The following is a 19,294-nucleotide window of genomic DNA, read 5'->3' as shown; positions in this document are numbered from 1 at the left end:
GATGGCCATCAAAATAAAATTGTTTAAGAACATGTTAACTTTATCAACACTTTTAATAGTATTCGACCCGAGCAACAATAGCAATCATGTGTATCATTTTGTATCAAAACAGCGCCACATGTAAAGCGTTAGACTGGAAAATACAACTTTTTATAATAACATAATACTTAACAAAACTGTTAACTGACTGCATAAATATTTATTGCTAAAAAACTTGAGCTTATCCGTAAAACATTGTGGAAAATCTGCAGTACTAGATAGTACGTACAGCCTCGCAGCTACATGACACGTTATCAACAATGTCATTACAGAAACACATGTTACCTTATAAATAAATTAATGCACATATTCAGAAAATGAATCAACTACCTATCATTTTGCCAAAAGAAATAGTGCAATTTCAAACCTCTACCTATCTCACCAGTTAAGAAAAACTCATTTTTGTCGAAGCTATGACATAAATACTTTTATTTTACTGCATGAACACCACAAGTATGAATTAAGCTCATGTACGTCAAGATTATATTAAGAAACCATTTTATTGCTGACCAAAATAATTTATTAAATTTTATCGTACATTTCAAATTGATCTATTTACATGTTTCTACCACACTTTCCCACTTTCTCTACTATTATCTAGATTAGTATGCAAAATTCTACTTTAAGGTTTCGAGATCTAAGTATGCTAATTACATGCCTTGCTAGCACTAGTCGTAATGAGAAGATGTAAGCCGAAAAAATAAAACAGTTTTGCATGACTAAAGTATAGTAGATATGTGAACAGTCATAACAGTGTCACGGTTAAAAATGGATTTTAAATAGTGATTCACCTGTCTGCTAACCCGTTGGAAAATGTAGGTAGTTAGTAATAATTGTAATAATCGTTTATTTTCAACCGAAATTTATTTGTAACTTGGATTTAGTAAACAAGTTTGTCCTGACAAACTAACCTAAACTGTTATATTAGCCATATTGCACGTACTATTTATATTTTAATAGTTAAATATTTGTACCTCGCTGCCAAATATCAGCAGTATATGTCATGATTAAGCAGAACCGCATTTATGATATAGATGCCTATGAAACAATGGTTACGTCTAATCTACAACATGTTGAAAACATAAAATTAGTATGCGACTCATACGAGACAAAAAGCTAGAGAAGAAAGCTGTAGTAAAATTAGGAAAAGGCAAGAGTACAAAGACAATAAATATGATGAAATATAGAAGGGAAGTGTTGGACAAATATACAACAAACTATACCTCTCAGACAGCTAAATAAAGACATATAACACATCTATAACACATCACAGGTAGAAAAAACGATTGAAGAAAATAAAAGCATACAGATACTCCGACGCAGACCAAATTTGGGCAAAAGAAACATCTGGAAGTTAGCAGACAAACATGGCAACATTATTACGAGCAGGGAGGAATTTGCTATATTCAAACCAAGATAAACCACTAAATAAACAGCAAATACCAAAAGTCCAGAACGTGGGATTGAAAGATATCCCATAGATAACTATTGATGAGATTAAGTCAGCTATCAAAAATATGAAGAATAACAAATCGCCTGGCGATGATGACATAACAATCGAGTATATCAAGGAATTGAGTATATCAACTTTGCTATATATAATCCAAAAATAATTCAATGCCTGCCTATTAAAGGGTACAACACCTTCTCAATTGACAAATGCTGTCATAATAATTATGCACAAGAAAGGCGATGTCACAGATCTGAGGAATTATCGACCAATAAGCCTACTGTCCCACGTATACAAGCTATTAATGGCAGTTATCACAAAGAGGCTCACCAACAAACTTGACAGCTACTACCAACCCTGTGAACAGGCTGGCTTTCGTTCTGGCTATAGTACTAACAATCACCTACAAGTGATAAAATATCTAATAGAAAAATGTGTCGAATACAACAAACCACTAGTGTTGATCTTTGTAGACTATAAAAAAGCGTTCGATACTGTGGACCAGCATAAGATGCTCCTGGCCCTAGCAGATTGCCCGATCTACCACCGCTATATAGCACTCAGAAAGAACGTCTATGACACTGCCGCAGCTCATGTTAGACATCATGCTAATGCTGACAAATTTTATATAAATCGTGGAATTCCACAGGGCGATCCTGTGTAAAGGAATAGATTGGGATGATACGGACGGATGATATGCACGGAACTTCAATACATGTGTAAAAGAATAGATTGGGATGATATGGGTATTAGTGTCAACGGTGAAAACCTCAACCACCTCAGGTTTGCCGATGATGCAGTATTAATCTCAGGCCGTATTGACAAAGCCAGGGCATCTCTTGGAAAACTCCACCAGGCATCCGGACAAGTTGGGCTAAAGATCAACATATCAAAAACTCAATTTATGACTAATCAAGTAGTATCCACCAATATACCCTTAGGTGATAAGGAAGTACAAGTGACATCATAAAAATACTTGGGCCACGAAATCCGAGTAGGCCGGGATAATCAGACCTCTGAAATCTTCAGGAGACTAGGTTTGACATGGGCAGCATTTGGCTACCTCAGAGAGTCATTCAAGTCTGAACTCCCCATATGTTTAAAGCGCAAACTTTTTAACCAATGTGTCCTGCCAGTGATGCCTAACTAAAAAATTGATTAATAAAATAAGAACAACACAAGTAGCTATGGAAAGATCGATGTTGGGGTATCACTTAGGAAAAGAATACATAAGATATACGGCGCAGGACAGGAGTTACGAATGCAGTAAAGAAAATTTCCTCTTTAAAATGGAACTGGGCAGGTCACGTTGCGAGAACTAGAGACGATCGATGGACTAGAAAAATTATCGAATGGAGACCACGATGTGAGGCCTATCGAAGTAGAGGACGACCCCCGGCGAGATGGACGGATGACTTAAGGAGAATCCGAACAAACTGGAGATGCAGGTCGCGCAGAATAGGCATGAGTGGCACAGTTTGCGAGAGGCTTATGTTCAACAGTGGACGCTATGGCGGGCTAATATGATGATGTCATGGTTTTGTCTGGCAACGTGGTGGTTGCCCCACCTTCGCTGATCACAGTTTTTGAACGGAAGAGACGAAAAATCGATCCAGGACGGTGACTCAACAAAGGGGAATTAAGTACCCACCGTAGAACCGAGCAGTCGACCGTCGACCAAGTTCAACCGTCGTCAAGACCAAGTTTGCCCACCATCTTCGTGCAGTGCTGATAGGACTATCAGCTGCCTCCTGGTTCCCGAATGGGGATTACAGTCATTGGAATTGTGAATTGGATGGCTAGGGCAAGTCTGGATGAGACTGGAGTGAGCACGTGAAGCGGACATTGACAGCACGAGGTGTCGCCGATTTTGAAGGCTACGTAGAGCTGATATTTGGGCGAGTATAGAGCCATTCATTAAATTTTTATGTAATAGGTTAATTTTATTTCATTCGCCTTCATATTATTGTATTAGATTAAGTATTTGAATTAGATTGCAAATCAAACGGTTGGCACACGGTAACTTGTGGTCCTCAGGCCACGTGTTTCGTATTATTTGTAAGCCTTACCGTGATTTCAATCTGATTGTAAGTAGGTATTTTGTTAGCATATCACCGCTGGGCCTTCTAGATTTGCTGCGAAAGCTAGTGGCGCTTCAACAAATCCACGCTTCGGGCTTTATACACGACCGCCCAAGTTACCTGCTCAAGAGCAAAAAATGTTTTGCATTTTTTCCGTTTTTTAAATTTACACAATTGTTTTATTGTAAATTCACGGTTTGAATGCTATAAACTTAAAATAATATTTATTCGTTCGCTAAGAAGATTTGACAAGAACATGACAATTTCAGCGCGATACAAATTGTGTCCGATATTAAATTGAAAATTAGTTTGTTTTTCTAGAACAAGGCACGTAAAAGGCATGCTTGGGAGCAAACGATTTGAAAGCATTATTGATCATCCTTTCGAATTTAGAAACTCAACATTGCACGTATAAAAAATCGTCTTTAAACAGCATTTAAAAAATTATATAATTTTACAATATACAGGGTGGCTTTTTATCTTGAAACAGTTAAATATTTCGGAAACGAGGGATCCACAGAAAAAATGTTTTAAATAATTTCAATTATTTGTGTCACTAAAAAGCGCCTGCATCGTTCTTGCTCTGTTTTCCGTAATTCATTTCTGAGCTATTTTATTTTGACACATTTTCTTATTTGGGCCCATAGTGCGCCACCTGTCAAAATTGAAGAAAATAGTTTAGATAAATTATTCTCACTTTTTGACGTACTATTCGAATCTCCAATAATCCAATAAAATGTTGCAGTTACCCCTTGAAGTTCTCAAGTTGGCCTCTGGCTAGCCTACAAGGTCGAAGTAGGCGTTGTTTTTCTGAATCGAATAAGCTTCCACCTCCCAGATATTAACTTCTTAGTTGAAACATTTTTTTCCTCGTATCACTAGTTTCCGAAATATTTAAGTGCTTCAAGATAATAAATAAACACCCTGTATATCGCAAAATTACTCACTTTTACGACATATGATTTAGTTAATATGCAGAGCTCCTAACGCGTGCCTTGCTCTTTTTGTGGTTTGTTTACTGACAATTTAAAAATACATTTTTTACTGCTTAAATAACAAGATAACAATTATTCTGAGGCATCTAAAAACCAGTGCAAATTTGGAAAACGGCTGAAAATGTTTTTCTGAAATATGTCCGAGAGTCACATGCTACCGAATTAAATGTGAGGTTGACAAAATTCAATTTTAATATGTCAGACGGTTTGAAAATTGTGTAAAATATGGCTTTCAATTAGTTAGAGTTTTAATCGTTTTAATTAAAGAAGAAAAGCAACATCAAATGTAAACAGCAAAAGAAATGTTTCTAATTCCTCTCTGGTGCAAACTGCGAAAATTTTATATAAGAATTTGTACCAGGGTTGAATTTATGGATGAAAAAGAGCAGAATTTACATTCGCTTTGTACAAACCAAAAATATCATATTCTATGATATTATTACGTAATAAAATTAAGTCCAATATCAAATATGATTCACACAAGAACCAATACTTAGCTTTTAAAATTCTCTTTAGAATATAGACTTGATAGTTGATCGCATTTTGTAAGTACATTACTAAGCGTGGTATCGATTATTGTTATCGTGGTGATCAAGGATTACCACGACTTTATAACTTACTGCTTATTAATACTAAGTGCATAAAGTTCTATGGATAATTTAGCAAAACTTATTAAATTAAACTAGCAATATCTAATTTTCCTAGGCATAAAAATAGTCAATCAACATTTTTGCTTATATTCGTTGATTATATTGTCTTCGTGCATTTGCGCATCACTTTTACTGCCTTATTTTTTCATGAGATTTAGATTAAAAATCAATGTAACGTATCTTGAATAGAATGAGCATTAAGGCTTCGGCAAATTGCTAATAATGAATAATGTTGTAAATTTGTTGCATTCCTGACACGTTGTTCTGATGCAAATAATTCTCCAAAATATTCCGTAGCAGAAAATGTACTTAAAAATCGCAGTTTGGGATCTACATGTTGTTCTAAGAAGAACAAAGATTAAACCAGGATAAAGTAATCTACTATGAAATTAAATGTATGCAGATCCTAAAAACGATTATACTTCCGGGTTCCAACCATTTTTAGTAACACAAAATTTCGAGTTTGACCGCAGTGCAAGTAATTGTGCTTACCCTTTTAGTACAAAACAGTACTACAAGATCAGGAGGTCAAAGTGTATTTTGTATTTCATAATTTATGAAATAAAGTTTTAGTTTAGAGAAAAATCACCTGCAAATCATATTAGTTTTATTTGAAATTGTTCGCAAGGAACAAGGAAGAAACAAAGTTTTTGGTTCTACATCACATTTATTGGGCGTAGCTCTCAAAGCTTGTTAAATGTCCTTTCAGTGTTGGCTGTGGTCTCTGCAACTTTAAGAAATTATATTTTTCAATGATAATTGAAACTTTTTGGACATTGAAAAATTTCACAAACATTAAGGATTTGTGAAAGACAATATAGTAACAAAATTTCCTGATTCGTATAGCGCAGGAAATGCATCGACTTAAAAATTTGAATCAATATAATTATCATAAGATATTACTATCGAATGTGAAAATTTTCAAGATTAGGACCAGTTTGATTCGCTTCCAGTGTAACAGTCGTTTTAAAATTTACCGAAAGAACTACTACCAAAGCACTTCTGGAATATTTGCATGTCAAGAGTTTAAGCAACATTATATATATTTCGCTTAGAATTTGCTAACTACAGTCCTGTCTGGTCCAAGGCAAATCGTATACAAAAGAGGCACGTCGTGTTTGCATATGTATGCAGCTTCTTCAGGCGGTGACAGTTGTTGTGACCGGACATGGTTTCCTTCTGGGCAGTCTTTCACGTCTTTTTATGTCCCCCAAGCTGACGCCACGAAGTCCGTATGTAAATCTCTCCGGCATATTTGCGAATATCAAACCCTCCGAAAACTTATCGCCCAGTGTCAAAAGTCGGTTACGGTTTTCCAGACACAGATAAATTTTCAATGAATAGTTTGGTATCGGCGAATAGTGCTGAGCACGAATTAAGTTGCTTCAAATTGAGCTAAATTACAATATAAATGCCAATCCGTTCTCAGGACATGGAACCAAGTAATTCCCAAAGCTTAGGTTTCTTAATTTCTTAGCTCTCAGTCCTGCTTAATATTTTCAGCACGTGATCGCTCCCTCTCTAAATCCCAAATATACGACAAAAATCCTTGGATTAACCGAATATTTACTGGTGTGGATTGACTGACTGATGGAAGAGGTTATATCCTGATGAGGTTCAAAGTATTACAGCTTTCAGTGTGCGTGTTTCGTTTTTCGACGGTCTGGCTTATTAATGTTCCTTCCAATGCTGGGAGAAAATTATTGGTTTTATATCTAACTGGAGTTTATCTTGCATAAGGTTTTTCATATAAAAAGAGATCACATTAAAATCATATAAGGCTTTAGTTACTTTTCATGCAAAACAAGTACACAATAATAGGACACAACAACGCACAAAGAATAATACACAACACTGAGCAGTTAGTTCGGGTTAGTGGGCTAAATGAGATCTAAATTGTTGCTCAAAAAACCCTGTTTCCCCGCTCAAAAATGGTCACTTTTTCGATGTGAAGGGAAAGGTATGTAAATCGAATGTAAAGTTGGAAGTTTCTTAATGAGCGCAAGAAAATAAAAACCGGGATTTGTTAAAAGTTAACTCAACCAATACTGATGTGTAGAGCAATTTTTATTAATTTCGGATTGAAGAAAATCGTAGTCTCTGAGAAAAACGTTTCACATCAGTCTTATCCAGAGCTTTATAATTTTTTCAGTAGGTGACAGCTTAACTTCTAATTGCTGCCAACAAATTTATGGCCTATGATCTTAAAATATTAGTCAGATCTTACGTTGAACATAGCTAATGATCAACGAAACAATATTAAGTTTCACATGGAAATTTACAGTTTATTCAGAATCTTATAAACTCGGAACAAGCATTTTTTAAACATATTGATATTACAGATGCCATATCAGTTACAAACAATGTACAAGATTTAGCAATTTGCAAAATCTTCTTCAATTTGACCAACTGGTGAGGCATTTTGCACAATACTAGAGGCAAGGTAATCTACTGTTTAACTACGGTATTTTAGACAATATACATAAATGCTATTTCCGCTAGTCACTCTGAGTGTTAGAGATGAGTACCCTTCACATTGACTAAAAAGTATGCATAAACAGTTGGTCATTTTACGCAATATCTGTTCATTTTGCAGATTGCCTAATATCGTACATTGGCGGTAACATATATACAAAAAACTACTAAAATAAATATTCTGAATGTAATAATATTTACAGGGTGTCCTTTAGAAGCTACATGGATACAATTTCGGAAGAACGTTAAGGTTCGCAACTGGACATTCAATTATATTGTGATTAGTTTGTTTAAGCCATAAAAAAATCAAGGCGAGAGTTGATATTTATTATTTATTTTCCTATCAAATGGCAACATTTCTATATTGTTTTTGAAAATACTTTTTGCTAGAGAATAAAAGTAGGGTAAACCCTACTTACTGTTTGCGGTGGGCTTCGATTGGAACTAAATTCGATTCACCTACACGCTAAACACCGCTCGTTAAGAAATAATACTAATGGTATTTTACATCAGACAACCAATCATAATTTACATTTATTTCCCAAAATTAAACGGGGTTAAACGCGTATAAACTTGTGTCAGAGTTTTACTAGCAAATGAATAAAATAGTTTCCACTCAGGGTCACGGTATTTATATGACTATTAGTTATTATTATATTAGTGGACCCTAGTAACCAAATTCCCACGAGTGAAAATGTATTAACAAAAATCTAGCAGCAATCGGTAATCGACCTGTACCAGCTTCTCTTTTCTCATTTGCCAAATTACATAATAAACAAGTTAAAATAAACGAGTCAAGAATGTTCAAGAATCTCAGACCTATTTTGCCATAGTATCTAACATATACTTAAGCTATATGTGGGAAATGGATTATTTGTCTAATACGTTTTGAGGAAAATGAATTATTAAACTATATAAGAGTAGTTAGTAGTTTTTACTTTATGATTTACAGAGTGTCTTAGAGCATCGCTTAATATACGCGATACTGGTATAATTAGAGCTTTCATGAGTGAAAAAAGTTTGTGGATTCAAATCACAGATAGATAGAAAGTTTTGTGGTAAAAAAACTTAAAAGAAGAGAAGATATGAAGTCCTTCAAAACGTTGTTTGACCCGGAAAGTCTTTTAAAATTCGAGATTAATAATTAATTGTTCAAAAAATTTAAATGAATTTGGACTTAAAATACATTAAATTATTTCTAAGCATATTCAAGCACCAAATTCAAGAGGACTCAAGGTAGAGGTAAGTCAAGTTATGAGGTAAACCTAATATTTACCAAAATAACAACAACTCCGATAGATTCCGTTTTGTGAAGTTACTTCAAATCGAAAGTATTTGTTAACAGAGCGAACAATCTTCAGAAGATGAAAAATATTCAAAAATAAGTGAGTGCCACTACTAATTTTGGCACACATTTTCAACATTCAAATTGATATTTGTTCTGTTTCTTCAAGTAAATTGGTCCCTTTCAGGACAATAATAAATAGGCAAAGCTAGTCATTCATAAATCTCAATTTGTTTGGGAGCTAAATTGAATTCTATCGATTCGGGATTTATCAATAAAAGATAGGTGGTAGGGCGGAAATGACTTAAGGTTGGCACCAATCGAAAAATTGAGAAAGAGTAGATTTGCCGTGTAAACCAACTTGCCTGGCTGCTGCTATAAGCGTAGTAAATATTTGCGTTAATCGATTTATTCTAAATATGAAAGGTTATTTGGTTTTCTGACCTTCATCTCTACATTAAATGTTTCAAATTAAAACTCAAGTATTTGACTACGGTTTAACGGGGTTGAAATATGACTCTTGGCTTGCATATTCAAAATAACTTACGCCACTGGCCCTTGTTGATAAACTTGCAACACAGAGCAGTCAGTAAAATACATGCTGATTTTACTGCAGATTACCGGCGAAAACCACTTCCTACGATTTCTTTTAAGTGTAACATTTTATTAATATCACGAGGAATTGCCGTATTTATGAGTCCAACGAGTCCACTTCCCTTGACTATAATTTTACTATCAGGTATTCCCTTAATTTGCAGTGTTGTAATGATGATTGTTTCATTATGTTTTCTTGTAATTACAAATTCTTATGATTTTTTTATTTTATATTTCAATGCTGTTATTCTAGTAGCATTTGTTTGATGCTTATTACAAACTAAACAAGTACAACATTAAACACATCCATGGCGACTATTTTCCTGCTATTTGCGTGTTGGTGCGAGTTATATTAAAGCGTTATAATATGCGAGTAAACTATTGTTCCGCTACCATCGAAAAATGTAAACAAAATGCATCTGTTAAACCTGAGGTAAGCCAAATAATCAATTTCGCGGTAACTGTAGAGTTTAAGTCAGGCACATGTTACATGAATCATACTTATACTCCAACAAATAATTCAAAATTGAAACAAAAACCAGGTGCGTGCATTAACAAAAATATGTTTATGGTTGTAACCCATTTCGGTCGACCCTGTAGGTGTTATTTGGCAAATAACAAATCGCATTTATTTAGACACTATTTCTGGGGCTCACTATATAAAACCTTCAGTAAGACGTCGGCAACTTGGTAACCTTGGTTCAACCCAATGATCCCAATTCTAAATCATTGTGGATTAAGTGAATCATCGACTTTAGTTATTTAGAACTTTAGGTTTTTATCTTTATATAATGATTAAGATTTTTGATACGCATTTTTTATACTTTTTTTGCAATTAAAATACTAAAACTGCATAGAAGAATCAGAGAATGATATCAACCAAATCGAAAGGTAGCTTGGTAGCACAACTTTGTATTGGAAACGAAGAAACACGTTATAAATACTTATTGAAACAGAAATAGCTAATTCACTACTCAAAATGTTAAAGAAACATTCGATTCCTACTTAACCAACTATTAGCGTTAGAAACATTTGGAAAAATGTATGCCGGCGAACTATAGTGATTAACTTTTCTTACGAAAATAGGCGAAGATGGAAGAACCCATTATTATATCTATTATCATATTTAAATTTTCGTATTCGTAAAATTGAAAAAAAATTAGGATACTAACTTCAATAAAACAATCGACATTTCATTTTTAAAATTTTACATCAACAATAACAATCACTGTTACGCTATCAATTATTAAGTTTACGACTTAAATTGCGATTTTTGCCTGACGCTTTGCAGGATTGATATGCTACTATCGGTATATAGGAACAGTCGGTTTTCCATAATTTCCACTGATTTTTTAAAACAAATTTTAGTAGTGCGCAAAAATAGTACAATTATTTTTTCCACGTACACACCCTCTCATCTTTATCTTTATCAGATAGGTAATCAAATCCGCATAACTCAAGATTCATTTATAAACTGATGCTGAGAAAAACCAAAGGAAAAGCCACTTAAGGGTTTCCATCTCGATGCGCTTCGTTGATCACGCGTTCCGCGGGGATGATTTAAAATTGTACGCCGGAATTTTCATCGGTAGGGAGTTTAAAAATAAATTTGATTTTTAAGCTACATAAAAGTTGTCATAAATATGCTCTTAGGGCTGCGAATAAAGGAATTGTTTAAGCAGATTAAGCCCAGGGTCACTGCTGAACATTTTCTTTCAGTTAAAATAAAATAACTCCAAACAGCTTTGCGTTGGAAAAGTGCTTGTAAAAACATCTGCTACTGATGGTATTTAATATCAAAGTTAATGCTAGAATTTTGGATACTTATTCATGATTTTTCAATAACAAAACAAAGTTGTAATCTATTCAGCAAAACACTTTCAAATACCGTACCTAGATACGGCCATAGATGTTTGACCTAACACCTAGGAGAGGTAAAAGGCCTTTATATTTTACCAAATTCACAGAGCAAAGGTGTAATACGAGCGTCGTAATGGGGCCAGAGGCCAGACCAGCGTATTTACCCGACTAATAGCCAATTCATGGTCCTTCGAGCAGGCCCAATCTCTCCAATTAGGTACTGGTTTATTTACAAACAAACCGAGCTCTGCCGAGGCCGTAGTCTTATGTAATTGCTAATTACATTGTGGCCAGTGTGTTTGCAAACCTCTAAATATTTTGTACAGATCAAGAGAAGATTCAATTATTTGTGATAAATTGCAATAAATGGAAGAAAATATATCGATCGAGAAATGAAATGTTTGTAATATTATCAAATCTAAACTGTATAATGTTTCCATAGAACAATGGAACTCCTTTTTTTAAATCACATTAATTAAATGAATTTTTCTTGTTCACCAATGGTTTGGAAATTTAGAATGCCTCCTGCAAATTGTCCTCGAAATAATCATTCATGTAAAGTGAAAAGCTATGTTTTAGTTATATTTCCTACTTGCTCACTGGCAAAGCACTAAAGGAAATCACCAAAACAAATGAACAAAAAAGTCTTTTGCGAGGAAAACATGTGTGAAAAACATTTTACATCTTATAGCAGATCAATTTTCTGGTTGTCTGAAGTTAAAAAAACTGGAGTATAATAAAAGACCGGAATCAAAATGTGGGTCGATTCGGCAAAGTGCACTTATATACTTATGGGAAATTTTCAACACTCGAATTTAAATTCTCTTTATGTCCAAAAATCTCAAAACCGATTTTTTTAATTAAAATTAATAATCGTTTAGGGCAGGCAGTTATAAAAGCCGCTACCTCTGCAAGACGACACTTTTTGCCCACCATTGCATATGACACTTTTGTATTTTTTGGCATCGTAAAGTGAGGGGTGATTATAAATAATTGTAATGTTTAAGATACCTTAAATAACTATTGGAATAGCTTAGGAATGGTATCATGCATGGTCATAGGAAAAAGGGGAATAAAATGAAAGACAAAACGCGACCTATGAAAATAAGTTTTTACTTAAAGAAGTACTTACTATAAATCACTTGCAAATCACAAACGAATAGCAGGTATTGGCACTTTGCTTTATTTACACATTTCGAAAATCATACAAATTGTAAATGGAAATATTGGCCATGTCCTTTTCATGGAATATATATTATTTTACAGCCTAAGCATTACAATTTGTGTTCAAAAGTAGATAGATAGGCGATTGAGAAGAAACTTCTTGGCGAATGAGCCCTAGCAGAGGGAACATTATTCACATCATCACATTATCAATTGACGCCACTTCGATACTGATAACACTGCCTTTTTTGAAACGAATATGTCTATTCGTGTCATCTGTATGGCTATTCTTACAGGTCACTTTAAATGTGGTTTTCGGAGATCGTGGAGTCTTTAAACAGAACGGGTCCTTGCCCTTTAGTCTTCAACACAGGTTTGTCGGCCTTGGCTGTTAATTTTGATGCCTTACAGGGAGTTCTTCTGCCACTTCTGAGGAAATACTTCAGTCTTACAGGTATTGCAAATTCAAATAAAAAATTGCCATTTGAATTAAATTCCCCATTCGTTCTCATGTGGAAATAAACGAAGGAAGTTTTTACAAGACAACAAATTCGAATGCAAAATTATAGGTAATTTTACAGCACTTGTGCAATTACCCCCGAATATTTTCTTCATATGCAAATCTGTCAATTTCAAGTATGCAATTATCAAACAATTACAGTGATTTTCTACGACTTAATTATTTCGATAAGCTACCAATCAATATTATATCAACTTATACCCGACAAAGTTGAAATTCCATTGTCAACGGTTAATGACATCTAGAAGTTTTCTACAAAATATGTTTCTATATTTTCTTTACAATCCCTCAGATAGGCATAAGTGTGAACCAAAATGGTCCTAATTATGAATTACAAATATGCTGAAAACGGGGACTAAAATTAAAGGCAAGAGCGACCTGTGGAAATAACTTCTTACTTAAAGAAGTACTTACGATAAATCATTTGGTTCTGAATGAATCAAATTAGTAGCCGAGGTGAAAATTAACATGAAATTCAAACGAATAGTAGGTATTGGAACTTTGCTATATTTACACATTTCGAAAGGCATACAAATTGTAAATGGAAATATTGGCTATGTCTTGTTCATGGACTAAATATTATTTTACAGCCTAAGCATTACAATTTGTGTTCAAAGTAGATAGATAGACAAACGAGAAGAAACTTCTTGGCGATTTAGCCCTAGCAGAGCGAACATTATTCACATCATCACATTATCAATTGGCGCCACTTCAATACTGATAACATTGCCTTTTTGGAAACCGAGTGTTTCTATTAGGGTTATCTGTAGGGCTCTCCTTACAGGTCACTTTGAATGTGGTTTTCCGAGATCGTCGAGGTGTTTTGTTGGTCCATATTTCCATGGTGTCCAAGCATTCTCTCACTTCTGCTTCTGTGCAGCGGTGGCAGTCCCTTTTCATTAATGTCATCCCCAAATTTGAAGAAAATGGGATGCTTGGGCAGTCTTTAAACAGAACGGTTCCTTGCCCTCTAGTCTTCAACACAGGTTTGTCGGCCTTGGCTGTTTCGGTTGATGCCTTATAGGAAGTTCTCCTGCCACTTCTGAGGAAATACTTTGGTCTCACAGGTATTGCAAATTCAAAAGAAAAATTTCCATTTCAATTAAGTTCCCCAGTTGACCTCTGTGGATGTGCATCTTCCCTCTCGTCCCGAAAGCAAGACTTTACCATTTCGGTAGCGGTTTCTTCAGAAACTTGTTTTGCTACCAATTGCCGCACTATATCTTCAAACAAAGTTTTTGTTTTTGTTGCCATTTTGCTTCTTAAAATCTAACTGCTTATTAAAAAAATTGCTTTCCGTAGAACAATAACACGAAAGCTTAACAACTGGTATAGCATATGTGATGTTAATGAATTTAGTGCCATTATGTTGTGACAGGACTGTCATGACATGCCTGTCACTTAAACTGACCATCTTCACGCACCATTGGATGGCATGCAATAAAGGGCAGAGCAGGCCGAGAAACTTTCTAAGGACATATTTGAAAATCCATAGAACATAACTAGACTTAGAAGTGTTAAAGTAAATGAAAAACAGAATTTTCCTGAATTCACGTAATCTATATAAGTGCAAAAACGAAAATCCTTTGAAAATGCACCTGTCCGAAAATATTTCAGAACGCTGTTGATGCTGAATAGTAAGTGAGTAAAGAACGTGTCGTTTTTACAAGCAAGTTGCTGTATTCTGTCGTAATTATAAGAAACTTAAGTTTGAAATGCTCGTCAAATTAAATGAGTGAGGGTCATGTGGCTCACGAAACACCTCATGCCGAAGATCGTTGATTTTCTTTCAACAGCAGATTTTGTTTCTTAATCGGTTTTATAGTAGCTTGCAAAGAATATCAAGGAAAAACAGACTCCAACAATTGTTCTTTCAATTCCTTCACTGGCTGCGAATTGACAATATTGGTTGTCTGGAATGACAACATAAATTGTGGGAACGAATATACAGCAATCTCGGTTTACAGTGTGACGTCAATGTAATATTTGCCAGTACCAAGTGCAACAGATCCAAGAGGAATCGGTCAAGCTTCAAGTCAGCTATGCGGGCGACAGAGCTAAAGAGATCACAAATAGAGAACAAGAAGTGCCGTCTGCATGGGCCAGTTTGCAAATGGTTTGCGAACAGCGCAAAGGAAAACTGGCCGATACTGGTGATCTGTTCGAGTTCTTCAACCTGGTGAGGACGCTGATGCAATGGATGGACAACGTGGTGAGCCAAGTGAACACCAGCGAAAAGCCGCGCTACTTCGGCGGCGTTGAACTGTTGATGAGCAATCAGAAGAGCCCTCAAGCAAAATTTAAAGTTGTCCACATTCGTTTGGCCTGATATAACCATCATCCAGGAATTACCTAATTGGGGCGATCAGGGTTTAGAAGCGGGGCACTGTAACGGAAATGGCCTGGGGTACTCACGGTTGGAGTGGGGGATCGAAATTCATGGTATTTCAGTAAATGGGAGCCCCATTTGGGCCCCATTTACTGTCAAATATGACACTGACAAGCGGTAAGTTTCGCACCTGTTCTGGAGATTTCGAGAACTATCTGGGATACCTGGAGAAAACTATATAAGCGACGACGAGAACCATGGGAAGGGAGTGAAGTGACAGCCGCGCCTGAGTGCAGAAGAGATTAAACCCCGCGAGTCGGCAACGCGTGTTTTCCGTTTGTTATTGTTATTGTTTGTGAAGTTAACGTTAATTTAGAAGTTAGTTTGTTCCTGTTCCGTAGTTAAAGTTTTACCGAGTGGAATAAAAGTTGGAAGCAGAAAAACGAGTTTGATATTCGGCCATCCACGGTACAATATTATTAAATTTTTGCTCGAATGCAAAATATTCTGTTCATTTTGACGCACGAGTGAAATTCTGTTGAATATTTTCTGAGTAAACAAAATAAATGTGGTTTCACTTTATTTATATTATATTTTATTACTATTTTCATTTTATTACTTATATTTCTTAAATACATTTTCAGTTACTTAGGAATGTCAGGATGACATTTGATCTTAAATTCAACAGACAGAAAAGACACCTGTCAAATTTTTCGTAAACAATGCAACTATCGTTGAGTTATAATTGCACATTGTTGCATAAGTGCGATTATTTCCTTCTCATGTGGAAATAAACGAAGGAAGTTTTTACAAGACAACAAACTCGAATGCAAAATTACCGATAATTTTGCACCACTTGTAAAATTACCCCCAAATAATTTCTTCATATGCAAATCTGTCAATTTAAAGTATGCAATTATCAAACAATTACAGTGATTTTCTACGACTTAATTATTTCGATAAGCTACCAATCAATATTATATCAACTTATACCCGACAAAGTTGAAATTCCATTGTCAACTGTTAATAACGTCTAGAAGTTTTCTACAAGATATGCTTCTATATATTTTTTACAATCCCTCAGATGGGCATAAGTGTGAACCAAAATGTTCCTCCTTATGAAATACAAATATGCTGAAAAGGGGGAATAAAATGAAATACAAAAGCGACCTGTGGAAATAAGTTCTTACTTAAAGAAGTACTTACTGTAAATGACTTGGTTCTGAATGAATCAAATTAGGAGCCGAAGGAAAAATTAACATGAAATTCAAACGAATAGTGGGTATTGGAACTTTGCTATATTTACACATTTCGAAAAGCATACAAATTGTAAATGGAAATATTGGCCATGTCTTGTTCATGGACTAAATACTATTTTACAGCCTAAGCATTAAAATTTGTATTCAAAGTGGATAGATAGCCGATTGAGAAGAAACTTCTTGGCGATTTAGCACTAGCAGAGCGAAGATTATTCACATCATCACATTATCAATTGGCGCCACTTCGATACTGATAACACTGCCTTTTTGGAAACCGATATTTTCTATTAGTGTTATCTGTATGGCTCTCCTTACAGGTCACTTTAAATGTGGTTTTCCGAGATCGTGGAGGTCTTCTGTTGGTCGATATTTCCATGGTGTCCAAGCATTCTCTCACTTCTGCTTCTGTGCATCGGTGGCAGTCCCTTTTCATTAATGTGATCCCCAAATTTGAAGAAAATGGGATGCTTGGGCAGTCTTTAAACAGAACGGGTCCTTGCCCTCTAGTCTTGAACACAGGTTTGTCGGCCTTGTCTGTTTCCTTTGATGCCTTATAGGGAGTTCTTCTGCCACTTCTGAGGAAATACTTCGGTCTCACAGGTATTGCAAATTCAAATGAAAAATTGCCATTTGAATTAAATTCCCCATTTGACCTCTGTGGATGTGCATCTTCCTTCTCGTCCTGAAAGCAAGACTCTACCCTTTCGGTAGCGGTTTCTTCTGAAACTTGTTTTGCTACCAAGTGCCGAACTATATCTTCAACCAAAGTTTTTGTATTTGTTGCCATTTTGCTTCTATTAAACTAACTGCTTATTAAAAAAATCGCTTGCCGTAGAACAATAACACGAAAGCTTAACAACTGGTATAGCATATGTGATGTTAGTGAAGTTAGTGCCATTATGTTACATGCCTGTCACTTAAACTGACCATCTTCACGCACTATTGGATCGCATGCAATAAATGGCAGAGCAGGCCGAGAAACTTCCTAATGACATATTTGAAAATCCATGGAAAATAACTAGACTTAGAAGTGTTAAAGAACAAAATATCTCATGCCGAAGATCGTTGATTTTCTTTCAAAAGCAGTTTTCTTTTTTCAATCGGTTTTATAGAAGCTTGCAAAAGATATCAAGGAAAAACAGTTTTGACAACTTCAAACAATTGTTCTTTCAATTCCTTCACTGGCTGTGAATTGACAACGTTGGTTGTCTGTTATGACAACATAAATTGTGGGAACGAATCTACAGCAATCTAGGATTACACTGTGACATCAATGTAATGTTTGGCATAACTTTAACCTTTTTTAAATAAATCCAGCGTTTTAATCTTGTGAGCAGCTTATATTTTTGGGAGGAAGACATAGAAATATTAAATATGGCAGTCAGAAGAAAATAAAGTAGATTATGGCTACTCAAAACCGACACGTCAGGAATATTAGGCTCTTTCTAGGATTCTAGGTCATAAATAATTTTATATAGTATAAAAAAAAAAAATCTTCCGGAAAAAAAAATTGAGAGGTGGTTTTTAGTTTACAATTCAATTTAATCTATTTTAATTCTTATATACAGGGTGTTCCACCGACAACTGCCTCGATCCATGTCTGGATAATTACAATTAATTAGGACAAATTTGAAAATTGGACAATGTGCCGAAGTCAAGCGATCCCAAACAGTTTCCCCACGGCCAATGGCCACACTTATGGTTATAGTGGAAGAAGGTATACAACTTGCTTATTTGAAATGTAACACTCAAAATATTATTACATTTGAAGCACGAGTGTAATTTAGATGAATATGTTCTGAATAAATAAAGCAAATGTGGTTTCATTGGATTTTTATTATATTTTATTACTTATATTTAATATGAATTATGAATACAATTTCAATGACTTAGGAATGTCAGAATGGCATTTGATGTTTAATTCAACAGACAGAAAAGACACCTGTCAAATATTTTTCGTAAACAATGCAATTATCGGGGGTCATTGTACAAGTGCTCCAAAATTATCGATAATTTTGATTTCAAGTTTGTTTTCTTGAAAAACTTCTATTGTTTATTTTCACATGGGAACGAAATAATTGCACCTATGCAACAATGTGCAATTATAACTCAACGAATATTTCCTTCGTATGATAATCTGTCCGTTTGAAGTGTGCAATTATCGAAAAATTACAGCGGTAATTGCACAGTGTGCAATTATCACTCAACGATAATTGCATTGCTTACAAAAATATTTGACAGGTGTCTTTTCATGTTGAATTAGACATAAAATCATTCCTGACATACCTAAGATATTCAAATTATATTTAATAAACATAAGTAATAAAATTAAAACTGTAATAAAATTTAATAGAAATAAAATGAATTAACTTTGTTTACTCAGGAAATATTCATAAAAATTACACTAGTGCATCAAAATAAACAGATAATTTTGCATTCGAGCTTGTTGTCTTGTTCGTTTATTTTTCATTCGGAACGAAAAAGCCCTCCTTCTTCGGAGTCGGGCTTTTTCGCCACAATATGAAAATAAACTCATGCAGTTTTTAGACAACAAGCTTTCATGCAAAATTATCAGTAATTTTGAAGCACTTGT

At 34.8% G+C, this 19,294-nt stretch overlaps 1 protein-coding gene across 1 annotated transcript; it reads left to right on the top strand.

Moving 5' to 3' along the window:
• The first annotated feature begins 2,204 nt into the window (after positions 1–2,204).
• LOC125504563 (spectrin beta chain-like) lies at positions 2,205–15,442 on the top strand. The gene is made up of 2 exons (XM_048666766.1): positions 2,205–2,447; positions 15,107–15,442. The coding sequence occupies exons 1-2, from the start codon at positions 2,205–2,207 to the stop codon at positions 15,440–15,442; spliced, it is 579 nt and encodes a 192-aa protein (XP_048522723.1).
• The last annotated feature ends 3,852 nt before the right edge of the window (positions 15,443–19,294 follow it).

Source organism: Dendroctonus ponderosae, unplaced genomic scaffold (assembly GCF_020466585.1).
Source record: "Dendroctonus ponderosae isolate FM_Combo_2020 unplaced genomic scaffold, Dpon_F_20191213v2 Dpon_F_20191213_5, whole genome shotgun sequence".
In the NCBI taxonomy this organism is placed as follows: domain Eukaryota; kingdom Metazoa; phylum Arthropoda; class Insecta; order Coleoptera; family Curculionidae; genus Dendroctonus; species Dendroctonus ponderosae.
This window is presented reverse-complemented; position numbering and strand designations above follow the sequence as displayed.